General features: G+C 42.2%; 2 protein-coding genes across 2 annotated transcripts in view; one reads left to right on the plus strand and one right to left on the minus strand.

The window, feature by feature from the left end:
• The first annotated feature begins 537 nt into the window (after nt 1-537).
• klf9 (Kruppel-like factor 9) lies at nt 538-13,376 on the plus strand. Its single transcript, XM_055632484.1, has 3 exons — nt 538-1,561; nt 9,252-9,501; nt 12,696-13,376. The coding sequence occupies exons 1-3, from the start codon at nt 1,186-1,188 to the stop codon at nt 12,712-12,714; spliced, it is 645 nt and encodes a 214-aa protein (XP_055488459.1). The 5' UTR covers nt 538-1,185; the 3' UTR covers nt 12,715-13,376.
• Nucleotides 13,377-13,421: 45 nt separating this feature from the next.
• Nucleotides 13,422-23,988, minus strand: part of smc5 (structural maintenance of chromosomes 5) — a 74,353-nt gene continuing 63,786 nt past the window's right edge. The window contains 5 exon segments of the mRNA XM_055630820.1: nt 13,422-15,578; nt 16,783-16,878; nt 17,350-17,529; nt 19,536-19,690; nt 19,693-19,714. Coding sequence (XP_055486795.1) covers nt 15,444-15,578; nt 16,783-16,878; nt 17,350-17,529; nt 19,536-19,690; nt 19,693-19,714 — 588 coding nt within the window. The 3' untranslated portion in view covers nt 13,422-15,443.

Genomic DNA, 23,988 nt, shown 5'->3' on the forward strand with positions numbered 1-23,988 from the left:
ACGTGTGTGGCAGGAATGTGGGTGGATCTATAGACTTGAATAACACAATTTTAAAGCAGAGGCTTTGCTAGAAGCAGACCATAAGGCATAGAAACAGAATTAGTGCATGTGGTCTGCCATTTGATCATGGCCGATTTATTTTTCCCTCTCAACCCCTTTCTCCTGCCTTCTCCCTGTAACCTTTGCAGCCTTTACTAACCAAGAACCTATCAAAGATAAGACACATAAACCTGGAGTAACTCAGCGGGACAGGCATCATCATCTCTGGAGAGAAGGAATGGGTGAGGTTTCGGGTGGAGACCCATCTTCAGACTAATGTACATAGGTACATAGATAAGGAAGTGTAAGGTGTGAAAACAGGACCAAGGGAACAGTGATCTACCATCTCCACTTTAAAAATACCCAATGACAGGCACCACAGCAAAAGTCTCTGGCAAAGCAGATGAGACAAAAGCAGATATCGTTAATTATTTCAGATGAGTATTGCTTCTTTTAAAACTGAACCCATCAAATGGGACTAGCCAGGGTGGGGTGGGGTGGTATCTGAACCATCTCGGCAACGTTCAAGGTCAGGTCGCCCTGTCCATGTACGAGTGGACGGGGCGGGAGCGAACTCCAGGTGTTGGATTGTTTGTGAATGGAACCCACTGTGTCCATTCACGATCAGCTCGCATTGTGACGTGGGTGGGGCGGAGGCGGAAATGCGGATAGTCCCGGGACACGCTGGCTTCGGGCGTTCATAGTGCGCTACCGTGCTGCTCGAAACCTTAGCACAGTTTAACCACACTGCAATCTGCAACGCGAGTAACTTTGCAGGACGGCAAAATAAAAAATAATCGGAATTTGTACGGGTAATCAATCTCTTTATCGATTGCTGGTTCACTTAGGAAAAGAGGGAAACATTTTGCATTGAATTTTCAATTCTCCTCATCCCGTTTGCAATCTGGTTTCACCAACAACTCACGTGGTGCAAAAGTAAACAGCCTTGAAGGATAGGATAAACTGCATTTATGGTTTGATTGTTTATAAAGTGTTTGCAACAGTTGTACACCACGTGTTTGTCGGATTGTACAAGGGACAGCCGCGGAATGACAAGAGTAGATTGCATCCTTTAAAGCGTGATTTATATATCACATAAAACGACAAGAGGAATCTGCAAGGGACTGATTGACTGGTCCGGGCGTAATGTCTGCAATTGCATACATCGATTACCTTGCCGCCGAGTGCCTGATTTCTATTTCCAGCCGCCCTGTGGTGCACCAGTCTGCTGGGCAGGGCTTGGCCGGAGAGGAGAGGAGAGAAGTCCGGGAGGGCTGTGGTTCCCTCCTGGGCATGGCCAGGATCCTGGCGGACCTGAGCAAGTGCAATCCGCTGTCACCGGTGGGATCCAGCCACGATTCCTGCGCTCGGGAAGCGCATTTTATGCCCGCAATTCCGTTCTGTGGCGCAACGGGCCAAGTGAAAGGTTTCTCCAGCCAACGGCACGAATGTCCGTACAGTGGATGCGCCAAAGTCTATGGAAAATCTTCCCACTTAAAGGCGCACTTGAGAGCGCACACAGGTTAGTCCCATGTTATGCCTTACAATTCTGTACCGATAATTTACTGCACATTCTACTATGTTGTTGCTGCTTCTAATTTGCCTGTAAAGCTGCAGCAAGTAAGACTTTCATTGTTCCGTGTTCTATTCATTATCTGTTAGATAAGGACGACTGAGCTGGTAAAACTGCTACCTTATAGCGCCGGGTTCGATCCAGATCACAGATGCTGTCTGTATGGAGTTTGCACGTTCTCTCTGACCCCCATCACTTTCCCACGGGTGCTGCGGCTCCGCAAAGTCGTGCGGCTTTGTAGGTTAATTGTTCCCAGTGTCGTGGATGCGAAAGTGGGAAAATATAGATCTAGCGGGTACTCGATGGTCGGCGTGAACTCGGCGGACCGAAGGGCCTGTTTCCATGCTGTATCTCTAAACTAAACACTTTTGACTCTATGCAGCCTTTCCACGAATCACAAAACAGACCAACGTGGATGTCAATATCCCGCAGACAGGAGCGTGCCAATGATGATAAGAACTATGCAGGTCAAATCGCTGATGTCAAATACGTGACAGATTCACTGTGATCGGTACAATACCTCTGAAATCACTGGCAGCCGAGCGACTGCTGTGAAATGTCTACCACAGTCGCGGAATTAATGTATTCCTGTCTTGTTTAGAACTGCCGATGAAGGCTGCACAGAAACCCCCCAGTTGTTTGACAAGCCAGTAACGTATTTCATGAAGTTATATTACATAAGGAAAACAGTCAGAGAATCGGAACAGATTAGCTTTCGTCACCGTTGCCTCTTTGGAAAGGTTACCCGTCCGTCCTTTCCCAGGAACCCGGTGATTTTCATTTAATTTGTTTAAACTATTTACCCATTCACTATTGAAAGTTACTAATTCGTAATTGTCACTGTATGTCATGTTGTTACTTGTGGGTGGAGCAAAGGCAAATTCCTTGTATGTGAATACTTGGCCAATAAACTTTTACTTACTTACTTACTTAATAAAACAATTTCCAGGCAGTGAATTGAGCTCTAAAATATGGACATGTACTCCGGCGTAATACCGAGAGCGTGTTGCCCAGTCCAAGGCATGATTTTAGCGTCAGATTTTAAACCGAAGCTTTGTCTGTTACTTAGCATAATGTAAAAAGATCCCACAGCTCTGCGTTGCAGACGGCTCAATATCCCTCAGTCTACATTACTAAAACAGATTGTCTGCTCATGCTCATTTCATACTGCATGCAATTTTGGCTGTCATGTTTTCAATAATACACTCAAGAGGTGAGTCATCGAACTACATTGACAGCGGTGATAAAGAATGCCGTGGGAGTGCAAGTCTATCAAGAGCATTTCTTTTCCTCGCCTCGCTGCTGCTTTTGTTCATTTGCTACAAATTGTGTCCTTCCTGTCACCAAAATACCGCGTCTCCCTATCTACTTAAAAGAAAGTGATGAAACGGCGAAATTCAGAAGGTGCAAGGCACAACCTTGGACATTATTACAGATTAGATGGACGAGGAATGCTGGAAACATTCAACAGGCCAGGCAGCATCTGTGGAAAAAGAAATGTTCAACGTTTCAGGTGTGCAGCCCTTGTCAGAGCAGGGAAAGAGGGAAATCTAGGATATTTTTCAGTTCATGCTGACCTTGAAGAAGAACTGGTGATTTACACTTTGAAACTTTCCTCTCTGTTGAGAGTGGAATATGTCCGAGCATAATTTTCAGTTCCAGGTGTGGTTATGATTTCACTTGCTCAGCTTGAGTGGTTGAAAAGCATATGGCAATATGCCATAGATGCAAATACATGCTTTAGGGAGTTGATGGACTCAGAGGTGAGTCGCAGTGATAGTGTAGAAATAGGCCCTTCAGCCAAACTTGCCCACACCGGCCAACACGTCCCAGCTACACGTGTTTGGTCCATATCCCTCCAAACCTGTCCTATCCATGTACCTGTCTAACTGTTTCTTAAATGTTGGGAATATCCCAGCTTCAACTAACTCCTCAGCAGCTTGTTCTGTACACCCATCACCCTTTGTGGGGTGGAAGATTGCAACCTTCACGTGGTCCGCCCTGTTTCGACGAATGCAATCAATCAAGTAGAATGTTGTCCTACAACTTTAGGCTGTGCACGCCATACGTAACATAGAAACATAGAAACATAGAAAGTAGGTGCGAGAGCAGACCACCAGGTCCATCGAGCCCGCACCGCCATTCGCTCATGGCTGAACACTAAACAGACACACTTACCCACAAACAGTAGACACAAGACACAGAACACAAGACACTACCCTCCCCTTTATACCGCTATCACCCCTCTCCACCCCAAGAACCTCGTGATCTCCTGGGGGAGGCAAAAAACCGGATAAAAACCCAGGTCCAATTCGGGAAAAAAAAACCGGGAAATTCCTCTCCGACCCCAATCTAGGCGATCGACACTTGTCCAGGAGATCACTCAGGTCTTACTATACTAACCATACCTAGGTCCATATCCCTGCCCTCTCCCCGTAGCCCCTTATCCCCTTGGCAGCTAAAAAAACATCTATTTTAGTCTTAAATATATTTAAAGTTTCTGCTTCCACTGCTCCCTGGGGCAGTGAATTCCATAAATTAACCACCCTCTGGGTGAAGAAGTTCTTCCTCATCTCAGTTTTAAAAGAGCCCCCCCTTATTCTGCAACTATGTCCCCTAGTTCTAGTTTCCCCGATCATTGGGAACATCCTCGGTGCATCCACCCGATCAAGGCCCCTCACGATCTTATATGTTTCAATGAGATCGCCTCTCATTCTTCTAAACTCCAAAGAGTAGAGTTCCAGCCTACTTAACCTTTCCTCATATGTCAATCCCCTCATTGCAGGAATTAATCTTGTAAACCTTCGCTGCACTGCCTCCAGGGCTAGTACATCCTTTCTTAAGTATGGACCCCCAGAACTGTACACAGTATTCCAAATGTGGTCTCACTAATACTGTGTACAGCTGCAGCAAGACCTCCGTGTTTTTATACTCAATCCCCCTAGCAATAAAGGCCAAAACTCCATTGGCCTTCCTGATTGCTTGCTGCACCTGCATACTAACTTTCAGTGATTCATGTACTAATACCCCTAGATCCCTTTGCGTTGCATTACAACGCAGCTCCTCTTCATTTAGAAAATAACTTGCCCTATCATTTTTTTTCCCAAAGTGAATGACTTCACATTTATTAGTATTAAATTTCATCTGCCAAGTTGTTGCCCACTCACCTAGCTTATCTATATCCTTTTGCAGACTCTTCCTATCCTCCTCATCCCCTACTTTTGCTCCCATTTTTGTATCGTCCGCAAATTTTGATATATTACACTTGGTTCCCTCCTCCAAATCATTTATATAAATTGTGAACAACTGGGGTCCCAGCACCGACCCTTGCGGAACCCCGCTAGTTACCGGTTGCCATCCCGAGTATGAACCATTTATCCCCACTCTCTGCTTCCTATTTGTTAGCCAATCCTTTACCCATGCTAATATATTACCCCCAATCCCATAATTTTTTATTTTTAGCAATAGTCTCTTATGTGGCACCTTGTCAAAAGCCTTTTGGAAGTCCAAGTATACCACATCCACCGGTTCCCCTTTATCCACCCGGGTTGTTACTTCCTCAAAGAATTCGAGCAGATTCGTTAAACAGGACTTCCCCTTCACAAAACCATGTTGGTTCTGTCCGATGAAGTCATGTTTATCCAAGTGCCCCGTTAGTGTTTCTTTAATAATTGTCTCTAACATTTTACCCACCACCGATGTTAGACTAACCGGTCTATAGTTACCCGCCTTCTGTTTACTTCCTTTTTTAAATATAGGTGTTACATTGGCCATTTTCCAATCCACTGGGACCGTTCCTGCCTCCAGGGAGTTTTGGAAAATTATCACCAATGCATCCACAATCCCCACCGCTATCTCCCTCAAGACCCTTGGATGTAATCCATCAGGCCCAGGGGATTTATCCTCCTTCAGTCTCATCAATTTCCCTAATACCACCTCCTTGGTGATCTTAATAGTATTAAGCTCCTCCATTCCTACCGCCCCCTGTTTATCCAGCGTTGGAATATTTTTTGTGTCTTCTATGGTGAAGACTGATACAAAATACTCGTTTAATGCCTTTGCCATTTCCATGTTCCCCACTAAGAAGAAGACGACCCTTGTGTGAAAATGTTACCCCTCAGATTCCCATTAAATCTTTTCCCCTTCACCTTAAACCTATGTGCTCTGGTCCTCGATTCACCTACTCTGGGCAAGAGACTCTGTGCACTACCCAATCTGTTCCTCTCATGATTTTATAAGATCACCCATCATCCTCCTGGGCTCCAGGGAATAGAGTACCAGCCTACTCAACCTCTCCCTATAGCTCAGACTCTCAAGTCTTGGCAACATCCCCATAAATCTTCTCTACCCTTTCCACCTTGACAACATCTTTCCTATAACATGGTGCCCAGAACAGAACACAATACTCTAAATCTGGTCTCACCAACGTGACCTTCCAACTTCTATACTCAATACTCAGACTGATGAAGACCAATGTACCAACAGCCTTTTTGACCACCTTATCTACCTGCGACTCAACCTTCAAGAACCATGCACCTGCACTCCTAAATCTCTCTGCTCTACACTGCCCAGAGTCCTACCATTCACTGTGTAGGTCCTGCCCATGTTAGACTTCCCGAAATGCAACACCTCACATTTCTCTGTATTAAATTCCATCAACCATTCCTCAGCCCACCTGGCCAATCGATCAAGATCCTGCTGCAATTTTTCACAACCATCTTCACTATCTGGGTTATTGATTTGTTATTATCTGAGTTATTAACTATCTTCAGTTGATATCAATCTCAGTTGTCCAGGACAATAATTTACCACAGTGGAATAGGTGAATATAGAGATAGGAAAAAAAATCCTCAATACTCCCTAAAACCTACCCCATTGAAGGATGAGCGACCAAAAGCACGGTCAATGGGGTAGGTTTTAGGGAGTATTGAGGATTTTTTTTGCCTATCTATATATTATCACATAAGGATATGGGGGTCAGATGTTGCCTGATAATGTCTCTGTGAAGACATGTTAAAACACTGAATGGATGCAGTTAGGCAGCATGTTGATCTGGACAAGGTCTGCCTTTGGAGTGATAACTGCACATGGAAAATGTGGGGAGCTCTCAGCAAAGGCAGAAACTGATGGTGAAATGCATCAATGACTGTAGTGGGCCAGCACAATCTTTGGTCAATTCTGTTATCCTTATAGTTTAGAAGAATAAGGAGCTATGAAACATTGAAGCATCTAAAATCCTAAGGGGACAGGATAGATGTGGAAATGCTTCCATTGGTGATAAAATTTCAAACAAGGGGCCATAGTTACAAGATAAAGGGGCCATTTAAAGCAAAGGTGTGTTGGCACATCACGTCACAGATCGTGTCAAATCTCTGGAAGTCTGCTCCAGAAAGTTGTGGAGGCTAGATCACTAAGGTATTTAAATGAGGAGATATACATTTTTGAAAGATCAGGGAATTGTGGGTATTCTGGAACTGGACAGAAGAGGCAGATCAGTCATGATCATGTTGAATGTCAGAGCAAGCATGAGGGGCCGAGTGGCCTACTCCTGCTCCTATGTTTTATGTGAATGAAGAGCAGGATGTTTGAAGATCAAGATGTCAGTCAACTGAGCAGCAGTGATCCCTGCCCCTGCGTGCTTCTGAGACTTAGATTAACTTCAGCAGGTACTTCGAAACCGTGATAACACTAACAACATCCCCGCAATATCCTCCCAATGCACTGGAATTCTCCCGGGTGAATGGTGAAGTGTTACAGGTCAGGCAGCATCCCTGGAGATCATGGATATGTGATGTTTCAGGTCAACACCTTTCTTCAGACTGATTGTGTGTTGGGGGGAGGAGGGGAGAATACAACTGGAAAAAGGTAGAGGCAGGGCAAGGTGTGGCAGGTAATAGATTGATATAGGTGAGCGAGGTAGTGATAGGCAGGTAGTGGGAATAAAGGCCACAGATAAGAAAGGATAGATAGGCTTGAAGCTTGAAGCGGATTGTAAAGCCAGAGTGAGGAAAATGGGGGGTGGGGGGGTGAAGATGATGGGGAGAATTAGGTGGGAGTTTAGGTGGCCATAATGTAGGGGAGTTGGTTCTTGCGGAAGCACGGGCGGGGAGGTTATCTAAAATTGGAGAATTCAATGTTCATACTGCTAAGTTACCCAAGCAGAATATGAGGTGCAGTTTTGCCAGTTTGCGTGTATTTGGTTTAGGCATTTTAGGTATCTTCTCATTAAACCCCTTTCCCCATTTCCCCCCAAATCTCCCCTCCCCAGCCTACTCAACCTCTCCCTATAGCTCAGACCCTCTAGTCCTGGCAAAATCCTTGTAAATCTCCTCTGAACCCTTTCAAGCTTGACAATATCTTCCCTAAAACATGGTGCCCAGCACTCACCAACGTATTATACAACTGCAACATGACCTCTGAACTTCTATAATACTCTGCCTGCGAATCGACCTTCAAGGAACCATGCACCTGCACTCCTAGATCCCTCTGCTCTACAACACTACCCAGAGGCCGACAGTTCACCGTGTAGGTCCTGCCCTTGTTAGACGTCCCAAAATGCAACACCTCACATTTCTCTATATTAAATTCCATCAACCATTCCTCAGCCCACCTGGCCAATGGATCAAGATCCTGCTGCAATCTTTCACAACCATCTCCACTATGTGCAAAACTACTCACTTTTGTATCATCAGCAAACTTGCTAATCTTGCCCTGTTTGTTCTGTTCACATCCAAATCATTGTGTATTAACCAGCATCTGCAGTTCTTTGTTTCTACTGGTAGTTATGTCCAGTTAGCTCTCTCAGACAAAGCTTGCTGATAGCATTCCTGATTTCTGTCTCCTGAAAGATATGCACTATTCTGAACTGTCAGGGGAAGTTATTATCGTCAGATGGAGAAAAAGGTTGAATGATTTGCTCAAAGCAAGGCTCATTGGAAAACAATTGTAACTTTCCCATTGATACCTGGGAATTTCTAACCCATGACCATTCAAAGTGGAGAAGGAACATTCGTGATGGTGTTGGGAACATTCAGTCCACGCATTGAGAATGCACAGAAGCATAAATTGCAAAAGGACGCACCAACTCACCTATTGCCCATCTGCCCTATGCTCCTGCCCTATTTATGGAAGAGTCTGTGGGTCTCACGTTGACCCCATCTGCCACTTTAGACCACTGGATGCAGCTCATCTTCAAATGCAAGAGGCTGCCTAAGAAGAGAAGATGGTGACACCTGGAAAAGAGAGTTAGCTATGGTCAAGAACACGTATTAAAATAGTATCATGGCAACAGTTACAAATATACTTCACAGGAGGGTTAGCAAATAATAGATGACACTGTGCCCCATAAGTGGCATTAGGACAGATGGTCAGAAGTTGATTCCAAAAGAATAAGTCAACAAGTATTTTAAAGGTAGGGAGGCAATTTCAATGCCTGGACCCTTGGCTGAAGGGACGGGCACTGAAGTTCTGAGTTGCAAACTTAGGGCAATATGCATCAGTTCCATGAATGTAGGATGCTCAAACAGTTACTACAGAACCAGGGTAGGTGTTTAAAGGCAACACACTCCGGGGAGCCTTGATGCAAAGTGAGGTATGGATGGTGACAACATGGTTAAAATGTTCTCTTTGGCCTCTGCAGGAGAGAGACCCTTTCCTTGTACGTGGTCCGGTTGCTGTAAAAAGTTTTCCCGTTCCGATGAGCTAACACGGCACTACAGAACCCACACCGGCGAGAAGAAGTTCAAGTGCCCCTTGTGCGAGAAATGTTTCATGAGGAGCGACCACTTGACCAAACACGCCAGGCGGCACCCTGACTTCCAGTCCGGCATGCTACAGAGAGCACGGAGGGGCACCGTCTCCTCCCTGGCTACAGTCCTCCAACCAGCAAGGTAGAAGTGCAGCCTTTACGCAGGGACAAGCTGCTGAGACCTCTCTCCCATCCGTTCACCCACTTGCTTTTGCTGCCGTTGCTTTCATATATAAACATAATTGGTCATGCCTATTTACATTCTGCACTTGGTGCCATAATCTTTGGAGTCTTCTCATCGGGGTCTGTGCTTGCTAGCAGAAAGATTGGGCTGGCAGATTTCTTTTGCTTTGAGGCATACAACATTGGCTTGCAGCGGACCTCCTCTACGTCCAGTGGAGTTTGAGATGGGTTCTCCACATGCATCCTTCTATTTCTATTCCTGCACTGTTAGCTGGTGTAAAGATTCACTCGAGTTAAACAGTGTTGGAAGACACCTTTGACATGCTCTGATCGGGCTGCATAAAACCGCTACTAATTCTGCTCATTACCATCAGCTTGGGGGAGAACTAACTTTATAATGGGGAAGGTGGAAGAATCACAAGGAGAATTCAGCAGTGGATCACAGACTTGCTTTTTCAGTTTGTGTTTCCAGCTGATTTGATTTGACCAAGTCAAGGTGTGCCTTGAAATGGCCGGTGATTCCCAATATTGCGAATTCGGAAGAGGAGATAATGACTGAAAAGTCTACTGCATCGGAAAAATTGTTTTGAGAAGAATTGCTGGAAAATCTACCTCTCTTTTAGTTTACACTGTGTGCCTTGTCAATCATACTATGTGGTACTCACCTCTGAGTGTGAATGTACAGCGAACAGTATGTACCATCGTCTACTGTATTGCAGTTCATTTTTCCCACCATCACCCTGGATTTGAACATAGAAACTGAATTTAAAAACAAAGAAATTTAATGCACCTTTTGAGATTATGCGCTATTAATTAGCGTGGAAAAAATGTCCATTGGGTGAGGATACAAGTGAAAAGTGGTCCAAAGGAAGGATGATTTATTTTTATTACAGATCATCTTGCCAACCATAAAATAAAATTGCATTGTGCTTCTGGGTTGGCAGATGTCTGATTACTTAAAAAAGATCTATTTCAGTTCTGTTTGGTTGAATTTTCCCTGATTATTTCCAAATCATTTAAAAACCACACCTCTCTGAATCATAATCTTTAAATTGGCTGGTATCTTATCTGATACCCGGTGTAGAATGAGTAGACAATTCTCTAACTAAATAAATGGGAGTCACTTAATATTCTCTGTGGCAGCTCGGTTCCCCAGCTACTACTGATTGCTGCCCTGGGAGGTGTCTCAGGCAGAACTTGGTATTTAATGATCTTGGTGCTGTATTTGAACTTCAGACCGCACTTAGAAATATGGAAAAAAAATCACCATGCTTTTAACAAGGCCTGTCCCTCCTCTACCTCTGTCACTGAAATCCATCAAATATGCCCTGCAAACGATTCCATAAGTGAGGTGGCTAAGTCTTGACAATGTAAACTCACCCAAAAATCAGCTTCCTGCGTTCAATCATGCATGAAGCCCACTTAGAATGTGTTTTTTTTTGCTTTGGCTGGGAATGTGAACCAACCTTGTAATCCTCTAGGTCCTTACATTCCTTCAGGTGCGGTCCCTGGAATTAATTCCTTTGACATCAGGGTCTTTAGCTACCTGGGCTAAAGATCTGGAATTCCCTCCTTAAACATTTTTTACTTCCGTCCTCCTTTTAAGATCCTCTTTTGGCTGCTTTTCCAAATCATTACCTCTAGGACACTCTGGGAAACATTACAATTCATGGTACCATATAAATGCATTGGTTGCTTTTTTGCTAAAGTGTAGCAATTTAAATACTTTTCTGAAAGCAAGCAGCAGCTGTTACTGAAGAAAATGTTAATTGTTTGCCAGTTATTGCAAAACATTGCAAATCCTAAAACTGTTCCAACTTGAACTAAGCTTCAGTAACCTATTGCAAGTGAGCTGCCGATATCTTTCATCTCAATGAACAGCTTCTGCACATGAAAAGTCTATGGTATTTTATAGCCAAAGATGTACTTTTCAAAGAGTAGTTATTGTTGGACCAATATCAAGCCCCATCAGAGGTGCAGCAGTGTTTTTGATAGAACGTTTTTTCAAATGAATTTTTCATCTGGGCCTTTCATCTAAACTATGTCATATTCACAATATGAATTTGTTGCCCGCCACCAAAACATTTAAATACACTATTCAAATGTCAATCCTGTGAGAATTTATTCTCTGAGATAAAATGTTATTAAGCATCAGCTAAAAATAATACAATTAACTTTCCTTCTTGTACCATCAATTCCCCACTCTCAATTAAATTAAAATAATAACTGGCCTCCATTTCTATTCAGCAAAAATAAGCATTTAACTGAATTAAAAATATAGATTTCACATTTTTTGGCCTAGCTCATTTATACACAATGTATGTAATTTGGAAGAGCTTAGGAAGTTTTATTTTGTATGCTATCCAATCAAATCAGATAAAATACATCAACCTGCAATAAAGTAAAATACATAGAGTGAAAGAAAAGACACGAGTGCAGAATATACTTTTTAGCATCATAGCACAGAAGTTCCAGAGACAATGTTCTGAGGTAGGTTGAAGAAACTGTACCCTAAGCTTATGGAAGGACTTTCCAGAAGCCGGATAATGGAGGGAAAGAAGCTGTCCAGAGTCTGGTGGTGTGTGTTATTATGCTTACCCAAGTCCAGGATGGGATTATTGTGTTGAAGGCAGAGCTATAGTCAATGGTCGCTGGCTCACAGAGCAATCCCAATCCACCAAATTTTCCCTGTAACCTAATCTCCTCAGATGCCCATTAACTCTTATCACATACCTATTGGAATTGTCAGTTAGACAAGCAATCTTTGGGATAAGGGAGCAAATCGAGCACTCTAAGGGAAATCCATGCATTCACCTTTCACAGGAAGAACTCCATACATCCAGCATCTAACGCCAGGATTAAATCAGTCTCTAGAGCTACAGTGAGGCAGCAGCACTACTAGCTGTGCCAAAAGTGCCACCAATCTGTAAGCATGGTGACAATACCACCCGTTTTCAAGAATTTCCTAACATTCTAAAACAAATCCAGGGAGCTCAGCCAAGGCCATGACCCTGTTGAATGATAAGGAGTGAAATTTAAGGGCTGAATAGCCTATTTTTTGAACAATTCTGTCTGAAAATATTGTACAATAAAATTGTGTCCTTTAAACCTACAACATACCTTTTGCTGACAACCGTTCCTTTCCCCTCACAGATGCTGCTCGACACGCTGAGTTTCTCCAGTAGATTGTTTGTTACTCCAGATTCCATCCTCTGCAGCCTTGTGTACCCAAGGATCTTTCGATGTTCTGCTTCCGGGCCACACGGCTTATTTGCCTGCGACAGCTAATTTCAAAGCAAATAATTTTAGAGACAGTTCTCCAGTCTCAGTCCATCGAAGAGACGGACAGTTGCGATACCCTCCAGAGGGAGCTGTACTGCAGTTTAATTCCGAATCAGTGCAAGCACCAGTGGAAAAGTCCACTGCAAGCCTGTGAGCAAATCAACTACATGATGGATTGAAGGATAGAGCATAGTAACAGGCTTTTCAGCTCACTACGCCCATGGTGACCATCGATCACCCTTTCATACTAGTTCTATATTATTCCACGTTCACATCCATTCCCTACACTATGAACAATTTACAGAGGCCAAATAACCTACAAACCTGCACGTCTTGATGTGGGAGGAAACCGAAGCACCAAGAGGAAACACACACAGTCACAGGGAGAATGTACAAACTCCAAACAGACAGCACCTGAGGTCAGGATTGAACTCGGGTCTCTGGTGCTGTGCGGTAGCAGCTCTACCATATAAGATGAGTAATGTACATTTGTCATGAATTTCAAAATCCAGTTTGTTTTAATTTTTAATTAAACTTTCCAGTATTGACCAGGCCCTAAAATATTGATACATGAAACAGCTCAACTGAACTTAAAAATGACACTGCAAAAATAAACATAATTTATTTCACTTCATACAGGGACAAACCATTTCAAAGGGTAATTATTTTCTTTTAAAACAAATAGCAAGTGCACATTAAAAGTATCAAAACAACAAATGAGTTCTCAAAGACAATTTAAACACCAAAATATTTTCCATGGAATTTTACAAAAATGCACAAGGAGAAAATTATACAATTTTTTAACATGTTTCATTAAAAGCTAATGCGAAGGAAATTCAATGAATTGGTTTAGTTGCAATGAAGTCATAAAAGGGCAGATACCAGAATCAGATCCCAGATATTCCCCTTTATAGAATATCTGGAGCTATGAATATGGCATGTTTGGCCTTCCTCTAAAGGCATTATCAGGCTGAGACAGGAGTAACAGGGAGATCAAGGGAAAACTGGAAGGAATTATAGAATTATATTTGTTCTCATTAAAATTGTGCATGTAGCAATTTATTTGGTAAAAATTATGGAATACACTGATTAGAAAACACCTGCAACTCTAGGACACTAAATATTCTGTTATCCATTATTTACAAAAATAAGGCAGATGCAAGTACAGCATTTTAAATAGATATCTTTTTAAACCAGTCACGTTCCATATTTGAATGATGCCACAGATTAAAACTACAATGTTTTTTAATATGGCCGACAGCAATATTGAAGGCAAAGATGCAGGCCTTGCCGCTGGTGCAACACCGTGTTCTACTGAATAAATTATGGAGGACTTGGCAACAACCCTCTGTCAAGTGATTTCATGAGAACACAAGAGATTTGGTGAGTCTTAAAAAAAGTGTGCAAGGCACACAATTTGACAAGTTGCTCGTGCAGCACAACTAGAGTACTGGCTAAATCTATAACAGACAAAGCTTTTGATAGCCAATTTAAATTACCCTCAGTATTATTCTCTTTCTATGTAATATGCATCCTGACGGGTAGGATGCAAAATACCTTATCCTGCAGAGTTCATGAATTATGTGTACAGCATAGTTCCAATTTGAGAGAGGAGTAACTTTTGTTTCCAATAGAAGTTGGATTCCAGTCCTACTCAAAAGTTTATTTCACTATTTAAAATAAGATCTGCTGCTAACAGGGAGCTGCTCATGAACCTGAAATAGCTCATTATTGATTTTCTAATTGCTGGCTGACAGGCACAGTTTTAACAAAAATGTATTTGAAGCATATATGTTTTCTCTTTCCTAAAAGGGGAAATGGTTCTGCATATCCCCATTCAAAACTGATCTAAGTGTCGTCATAAATTTATCAGACAACCCAAGATTGGGATATCCAGCAGGATTTTACTGGCAATTTGCTTCATTAAATTTGCTAATGAAGCAAGTACTCATATCCAGGGATATTAAATGGAAATCCTCAATCTTTACTGAGGAATCTATCTTTAAATGGAATCTCTCTTTACTGAGAGAAACTCTTGACTCACATTTACTTTTTACAACACTCTATAACAGTTCTGTTAAGATCAAGGCACACCAGAATGAAAGCATTGAATATAACTGCATGGGTAGATGTGCGTAAGGACAATGGTGTGTGGCCAATAAAGGGACAAATTTATATTGCTGCATCAGCAATATCTAGTCCATTTATGTAACACGCATTCATCAAGGCTGTTGAGCAATTGGTTCCAGAACACACATGTTCACACACCAGGATCACAATGGATACCAGCAGTCAAATAATTACATACTATTTTCATTCATTTCAAAAATAATAAGCAAAGGTATACTGTCAAGCACAGGCAAAATGACATTTAGATCTTCCACCATCCCATTCTCCAAAAACATACAAAACCGAAAGGGCTGGAGTAACGCAGCAGGTCACACAGAATCTCAGGAGAACATGGATAGGTGATGCTTCGGGTCGGATCCTTCTTCAAAACCATATGTAGTTTTGAAAAAGATTGCTGATGCAAGTAATTGAAGAAATAGCCCTGAGTCACAAGGCAACCCTTTTGCTTGTAAACAGTATTGATGTAATAAGGGAGATGCTGATGGCTTCTCAGTTATGTATTTGCACCCTCCGTCGCCGCCTGAGGAAAGCATTCAGATTCCACTTGCCCGGTGGCAGCATGTGTGGCCCATTGTAAACACACAGCACTGTCATGTTGTCAACATAGGTTAGGTTCTGCAACAGCTGTGGGAAACCAAAGTGCAGTAAGCAAACAAAAACAGCCATAGAGTCTTACAAAAGCTGGCTGACACTACTACACCACTCACTCTTCCTATAATCTTCATACACATTTACTCCATCTAATACACTACACATTTTCCCTACTATCACGATATAGAGTCATATAACACAAAACAGCCCCAACTCGTCCACACCGACCAAAATACCCATCTAAACCAGTCTAATTTGCCTGCAAAAAAAGACACAAAATGGCAGAGTAACTCAGTAGGTCAGGTAGCATCTCTGATGAACATGGATACATGATGGTTTGATTTGGAACCCTTCTTCAATCTGAAAATCACTTATCCATATTCTCCAGTGATGATGCTTGATCCACTGAGTTACTCCAGCACTTTGCGTCCTTTTTGTAAGCCAGCATCTGTAGTTCCTTGTGTCCTCATTTGTCTGTGTATGGCCCAAATCACTCTACACATTTCCTATCCATATACAAATGACTTAAATGTTATTGTACTTGCCTCAACTACTTCCTCTAGCTGCTCATTCCATATATATATAACCACCACCCCACCCCCCATGTGAACATTTTACACCTCAGGTTCCGATTAAATCTTTCTCCTTTCACCTTAAGCCTATGCCCTCTAGTTCTTGAATCCCCAATCCAGGAAAAATCTTGTGTATACACCCAATCCATGTACTCATGATTTCATATATTTCTATAAGATCACTCCTCAGTTTCCTACAGTCCAAGGAATAAAGTCCTAGCCTGCCCAACCTATCCTTATAGCTCAGTGCTTCGAGTACTGGTAACATCTTCATAAATCTTCTCCGTGCTGTTTTTATCCTATTAGCATCTTTCCAATAGCAGGGTGACCGAAACTGAACATAACACTACACGGTGCAGTCTCACTGACTGCTATTGAAACTGCAAGACATCGTCCCGACTTTCATAACCTGACTGATGAAGGCCAGTACGCCTATAACTTTCTTCACTACGCTGTCTACCCGTGATGCTATTTTCAAGGAACTTTCGCCATTTTATGTTTTGTGATAATCCATCAGGTAGCAGGGGACAAAATATTCCTGTATCAACTAGTACTTCCATTTCAACTTTTCCAGTCCAAGATTTATTTCTGATAATTGTCTATCAAAACTGTGCATAAATCTGAAATAGAACAATACGTAATAATTGAAAATTTAGCCAATGTACCTTGGGCGTGATAAAAAAATACTGAGAGGTATTTTCCTTGCAAGCAGCACGCACCACCATCTCAAACACCCTCCTCTCATTGGTGGGATCCATTCCCTGCAATCAACAAAAAGGGTCAGCGCTCCTGGTACAGTTATTGTCACTGTTATTCCAACGTTTTCCCATAGCAGGATACTTTATTCACACAAATTTAGACAATTTTTGAGAGATCAGTTTCCATGTTATCAGTTGTGTCACTCGGTAGATATCTGTACACAAAATCTCAGTTACTCCTTTGCAGGATTGTTTGAGCACTGAATGGTTGGAAGAGACATCTTGTTGATACAACATTAAACAGAGGCCCTGCAAGCCCTCACAGATAGAGGTTTGTATTTTATTGCAGTTCTTTGAAAAGCAACTGAATTATTCTAGACAGTATTTATAATTATAATGAATCTGTTTAGTACAGACATTATGAGTTGAATGGCTTTCTGCACGCAATAAGATTCTACAATTTACTTCTTCTTGCACCACATCTTGCAGTTTCACTCACAGAGAAATAAATAAAAGTTCAGCTGATAGAAGTACCTGATTTATCTCATCTACAACACGAAAGGGGCACCGATTTAGTTCCTGTAGTGCCATCAGATACAGCATTGTTGAAACGCTTCTCTCTCCACCACTCTGGTGATGTTGGGTGAGTTCGTGCAGCTGAGTGCTGCTGCGAAACTTGACTCTAATTCGGATACCGTACTTGTCATATTCCTCCTATGGGGCAAAAAAAAGAGTACACATTGGAATGAAAAATGTAGCTGTCTTTGAGATTATAATTGTCCAAATCAACAGAGTTTAGAAGGAAGAGAGGTAATCTGATTGAGAATTACTGGACGGAGTGGCATCTACAGGGTAGCCGTTAAGAGTCTGTTTCTGCAGGATGAGGAGTCAGTCAGTCAAGGCTGGAATTGAGTATAAACCTTTGGAATTCTGTGTCGTTGGACATTAATTGAGTGTATTCAAGGTACAGACTGACAAATCTTTGGACTTTAAGAGAATTAAAGGATACTGTAAATGGGCAGCAAAGTGAACTCGAGTTAAAGGATCAGCCACAATCTTACTGAATGTGGAGCAGGTTCATGGAACTCTCTGGTCTACTCCCACTTCTATTTGTTTTCTCTTCAAGTTTGTTTGATCATTTTTGATCATATTTGGTCAGCACATGTTATTACTTTAAAGAATTAACTTTCCACGTGATGATGGTGACCATGAAACACTGATTAAATGCTAAAATATTTTCACTGTTTGGCTTTGTAAATGAAACAATAGTTACGTTCACAAAAAGAGAATATAAGTATTATATGCAGGATTGTTAATTATGTCCTGTGGGCCAATGAGTTCATGGTTTCTGCATCTGCAGTGAACACACTAGAAGTCAGATGGTTGTGTGCTTGCACAGAGTAGCACGGCAGATACTGATCACTAAACTGAGAAGCCAGATGCACTTCACATCTGGCCCCTCGCTTTAAGCCAGGATGAACGGTGTATCCAGTGCGGATCCATTATGTATATTTGGTAATCAGAGAGTAAAATGCTTCAGAAGACCAAGTTTTTGTTTCTTTATCTTTATGTTTTTAATTAGTTCGCAGCAGCAGTTCACTGTACTTTAACTAAATTGATTTTTTTTTAGTTATAATATATGGTTAGAAATCTGTACACATTTAAACTCTTTCTAAATAACTGCTGAAAAGACCTGGCTGAAGGACATCAAGGCAGTTCTCAGGAGTAGGCCCTCATGCCCAATCATTGCTCTCAGTGCACTCTGGTTCACACGTTCGCCAAGGCTATGGGAGGCTCTAATGATGAAGACAAATACAACCACAAGACTAGCATGGGGTGGGGAAGCATTTTCAAGGCATGGGCAATATGTATGCTTTGGACCAACATGGCTGTAATAAAAAGAAAGGCATGCAATAGGAACTACCAAGGGGAGTAAAGAGGCAACAGGTCTACTGCTGGACCATATTATATCAGCCAGTCTCTACAGTGCAATATTCAAGTGGACAATTGTATGAATTCCAAAATCTCGGGATAAGATACACTCTCATCCATTCTAACTCCAAGTAAACAAGCCCATCTGCTCCATTCTCTACAGATATTACAGTCCGACCATCCCAGGAATTAACTCTGTGAAACTACACTCACTCCCCCGCAATAGCAAGAATGTCCTTCCTCAAATTAAGCGACCAAAACTGACACAATACTCCAGGTGTGGTCTCACTATGGTGCCCTCATACCACCCTCCGTCCGTAAGGACATTCTTTTTGCCCTATCCCTCAAATCCTCTTCTGGTTCATACAACTGGCCACACAAGCCATTCGCTGTTCGTTCCTTTTTCCTTCACTGCCGTGCTGTAACCTCTCCCGTCAGATCCCGTTGTACTTCCCACTTTCCCAACTTTGACACGCATTAGATAACTAATCTGACTTTCCTGTTTTTTGCTAACCAAAATGGTGTGAACTATAGACAAGTAGGATTGGTATAATTACAGGCATGTCCAATGTCTCGAATTAGTGGGAAAAGGTCATCTGCAACCCTCAAGTTTGTTGCTATTGGGAGTCAACTTCACCTGCCACATTAGTTGTTTTCGCATACGATGAGCAGAAAATACTAACTCGCTACAATGTTCTCATTAATTTTTGTTCAACAGCGCTTTCAAGGTGATTTAAGAACCTCTTTCTTTTACCTACATGGGAAAATTGTTAACATAGAAATCACACTGACAGCTTGTACAAATGGTTAAAAATCCAAAATGACATGAATGTAATTGCCAAAGAAATATTTGTTCCAACAACCTGTGAGATATTATGTTTATAATTGTCTAATTCACTCTTCTTTCTATTTAGCTCCTCGGTCAAATTTTCTATTTCTTGTTTCTCCGCTTGTATTCATCCACAACCTAAGAAAATAAATATTTTAGAACTTATGAATTCAGCAGAGAGCAATGTCATGATTATTGTCCACCGACTTTATTTCAACTCATGCATCTGGTACTCTTCCCAGTCTATTAGAGGCTTTTTGACAGTATTACTCATGGGGGAGTTACTAAGAGCCTGACCGCGCCAAATATATTGTGATATTTTATTCCCCCCCCCATGTCATTAATCAGTGTAATAATGATTTCAATTGAATTACAAATTTCCCTCACATCTCGAAATTCAGTTTTTCGCTAATTAATGGCAATTAACGCAGATACATGTTTGTGATTAATAGTTTTACCGGCATAGTGAAGGTTTAGTACATTGTAAACTGACTACGCATACCCTAATTAGTACCTGGCTCTCACACCGCGCTTGATAGCTCGGCTCTATACTACCCAACACCCCTGACAGACACATGTTTCACTGATCCCCCTTATATATCTTTCTCACCGGTCTATAAATCCTACTGCCTCTCCTATTTTTAGACTCCCGTTAATCGTAAAATAGAACCGAAGGTACCCACACTTTTCCCTGTAGCCCTACAAACATTTGTCCTGGTATATACTTCTAATCCTTTTTCAGATAATCCCTGATCATTCTGTGTTACTAACAAACTTATTATTAACAGACGCGCTGCAAATCTGATTATCAACCTTTTCCTCTTGTACTTTTTGCATCTTATATGTCATTTTTAGCCAACAGCTTTTATCATATAACGAGCTTGTGACTCAAAGTATTACTCATGAGTTAAACCACATAACCAGGGAACACGTTTCTCTGACCCTACGCTAGACCCATGATCTTGTACAGCGCTCAGAAAATCCCCCGTTCAAACTTGGCTTTGCTCCAATTCTGCTCTACAATGGAGACATTCAGTGTAACCTAGCATAATAGGAACAGGATTCTTTTGTTCTCCTATCATTTTAAATTTCACCTATTCTGTATTACATCCATATCTATGGAGATCTATGGCAGAAAATAAACGGATCTATTTAGACTTCAAAAAGTTACTATGGGAGTGGCTTTGTACAACGTATGACAAGTGTCATGCATAGCTACCTGGATTCGTGAAATCAATGCAGATTTATTTGTTACATTATTTTTTCGATATATTTTGACTTGAAAATGGCCATGGCTACTAACTTTCACTACAATCGAAAAGCCGTAGTGATAGCTTCAACTTCAGACAAGTCCCCAAAGTCAAACTTAGTGAAGTAATTCATGATTGTCCCACATGCCCACGCATATCCATTTCCGTCATGATTAACCGTAAATTTTTAAATGTTTTACAACTCCATGATACTAGAGGGAAAAAGAATAATGGCTGAAAAATTTCAATCCTAGTACACCTGATTGCCTCTTTTGACCTTTTCCCGCATTAAGACGCATTCATTTCATCTTATGGGGTTAGGAAGAACGTCGAATAGTGCCTAGGTGCTCGAAAAGAATGATTGTCAATCTTTAAAAGTCCTATCGAAATTGAAAATACTCCTTTAGTATCTGAGTTTTTTGGTTAGCAATTGAAAAAACGCAAATGATTTTCAGGACATAGTGATGGCGACAAATCCAAGGCTTATTGGCCGACATCAGCTTGCTCATAATGTGCTTATTGATTACACAGAAGAATAACCACAAAAGTGTAATAATACTCAGACATCGATCAATTGTACAACATTCGCCTCATGATAGCGAAAAGGAGTCCTATTAAAATACAGCGTCACGTGTCCAGCACAACAACGTGGCGTAGTCCCACAGAAACAGCCAATTGTCCTAGACAATCCAGCATTCTAAACATTACTATCATCAAAGGAACTGTAACCATCTAATGTTTTCTTATTAGCTCTAGAGACCAAGTCCCCTTCAAATTTCTTTGCACAAAGTGCTGGATGTAATTGCAGATTGTGCAAACTGTGCACATAGGCAGCAAAAAAAGTCTAGATTTCATCGCTGATCCACTGCACAACTCCCACCTACAGGGCGGAATCTACTCATGCAACAATGAAGGAAATTACCGGTCTTATCATGGCCCTCTAATCCCGGAGGTGGCCGCTCCCAGACAGTGACTTTAGTCATGCAGAGTATGAATCAGATTGAACCTGATTTTTCACATTGGTTAAACCCCTCGCCTCGACTAAACTTCACCTCACACTTCAACCCCGCCTCGACTAATCGCTGCCTCTCTCCTGCTCCGGTGAGGAGGGGCTGCGGCTGCCACGGGCGGGGGCGGGGCTCGACGTCAACGTCAGCGTGCGTTCGCCTCGCCCCTCCCACCGGCGGGAGCGGGAGAGAGGCGGCAATTAGTCGAGGCGCGGATTAGGTGCGAGTTGGGAGGTTTAGTTAAGTTGAGGTGGGGTTAAGGTGTGAGGTGAGGTAAGAGGTTTATTTCAGGGGCAAGGTTTAACGAGGTAAAGTTTAGTCGTGGCGAGGTTTAGGTGTGAGGTGAAGTTTACGAGTGAGGTATCGTCGAGGTGAGGGGTTTAGTTAGTCGAGGGGATTAGTCGAGGTGTACAGTGGAGGGGAAGTGAGCGTACAGGTGAGTTCGAGGAGAAGTGCTTGTCTGAGCTCTAGATGGGATGACCATGGTGCTGCTGAAAGTGATAGACAATGCCTGCTGTAGCCCGAGAATTGCCATACCTTCACAACTCTGGTGAAAAAGTTTTTTTCTCACTCAGTGCTACGCAAAGATAACATTTCAGGAACATATTTTTTTTTAAGATTTTTTTTAGCTGTATGAGGCTATTTATTGTAAACATATAAATTATTAAGGTTTTGGACATGCAGAAGGCAGGAAACTTGTTTCCAATGCTGGGAAAGTCCAGACCATTGCCAGAGTTTCAAGAATAGGTGTGTATGCCATTTAGCTACGGAGATGAGGAATACGTCCACACCGGAGTACGATGTCTCATTTCGGCCCTTCAAGCCAGCATGCATGATCGACACGGCTGGATCATCCCAATCATTACCGTCCGTTCCTCTCCTACATCCCCATACCTTTGACTCCGACTATCTTCAATAGTGGAACTGTGCAGCGGAGGCTAATTCTCTGGAGGCTTTCAAGAGGAGATAGAAATTGCATCTTAAGATAGCAGTCCATCTCATGGATATCCTTATAAGGCAGGAAAGGGGTAACTGCTTGTGGACGATCACCTGAACACAGAGTGAATGTCAGACTCCTGACCTATTTGAAACTGTTGTCTATTTCATGAAATATTATATCTTTTATGGGGGTTATGTTGTACGCTTGATGTATTTCGAAATGGGCCTGTCGTTATGTAAACTACCAGAATATGCTGTGAATCATTTCAATTTATTTGAAAATGCAGGAGCTTCACTGCCTCCTGAACCCGCCACCACCGTCTGGGAAAAACACCCCATTGAAGAAGATAATGGTTACCCCCATTTCCCTCGTTGCTGGTTGGCGAGGCGGCCCCATAACAGTTCAATCTTCAGCCACTCAAAAATATAGGCCGCCACTGAGATCACGTATCAAACCCACATCCAATAGATGTAACCTCTCTTACAAATATAAAATTCCACTCTCATATAATATTTTAACCGCCGCCCTAGAATAGGTCATCACAAGTAACATTAATTTTCCTTTCATTAGGAGGCTACGGCATGCCCCGGGCGTCGCATTTAGGGCTCAAACGCTCCCAACTGACACCGATGTGGTGCCCTGTTCGCCATCTTTGGTTGGTCCCCCATAAGTTTAGTTTTCACGTTTTGATAACCAGTGTTAGCTTTTGTTATCATTTGAGCAAGTAAAGAAAGCATTTAATAAAAAGTCGTGGCGAGGTTTAGGTGTGAGGTGAAGTTTACGAGTGAGGTATCATCGAGGTGAGGGGTTTAGTTAGTCGAGGGGATTAACACAGTGAATGGCAGACTCCTGCACCTATTGTCTGTTGTCTATTTCATGAAATACATATCTTTTGGGGGTTATTTTACTGCTTATGTGTTAGAAAAATTCTGTAGTTATGTAAACTACCAGAACGCCTGGGAATCAGTTTCAATTTATTGAAAATGCAGGAGCTTCAGGCTCCTGAACCGCCACCCTAGTCACCCTTGTCAGGGGCCAAGCCAGCCTGTCGTGGAAAAACCCCATTGAAGAAGATAAATGGTTACCCAGACCTCGTTGCTGGTTGCGAAGGGGCCCCATAACAGTTCAAGCTTCAGGGCCCCAAAAATATAGGTCCGCCACTTATCACGTATCAAACCCACAGCCAATACAGATGATAACCTCTCTTACAAATAT

Source organism: Leucoraja erinacea, chromosome 3 (assembly GCF_028641065.1).
Source record: "Leucoraja erinacea ecotype New England chromosome 3, Leri_hhj_1, whole genome shotgun sequence".
Classification (NCBI taxonomy): domain Eukaryota; kingdom Metazoa; phylum Chordata; class Chondrichthyes; order Rajiformes; family Rajidae; genus Leucoraja; species Leucoraja erinaceus.

Excerpts from the sequence above, each read along its gene's own strand:
- klf9 (XM_055632484.1), top strand. The coding sequence starts at position 1,186 with ATGTCTGCAATTGCATACATCGATTACCTTGCCGCCGAGTGCCTGATT. Across the intron at positions 1,562-9,251 it reads GCACTTGAGAGCGCACACAG|GAGAGAGACCCTTTCCTTGT; the intron begins GTTAGTCCCATG and ends TGGCCTCTGCAG.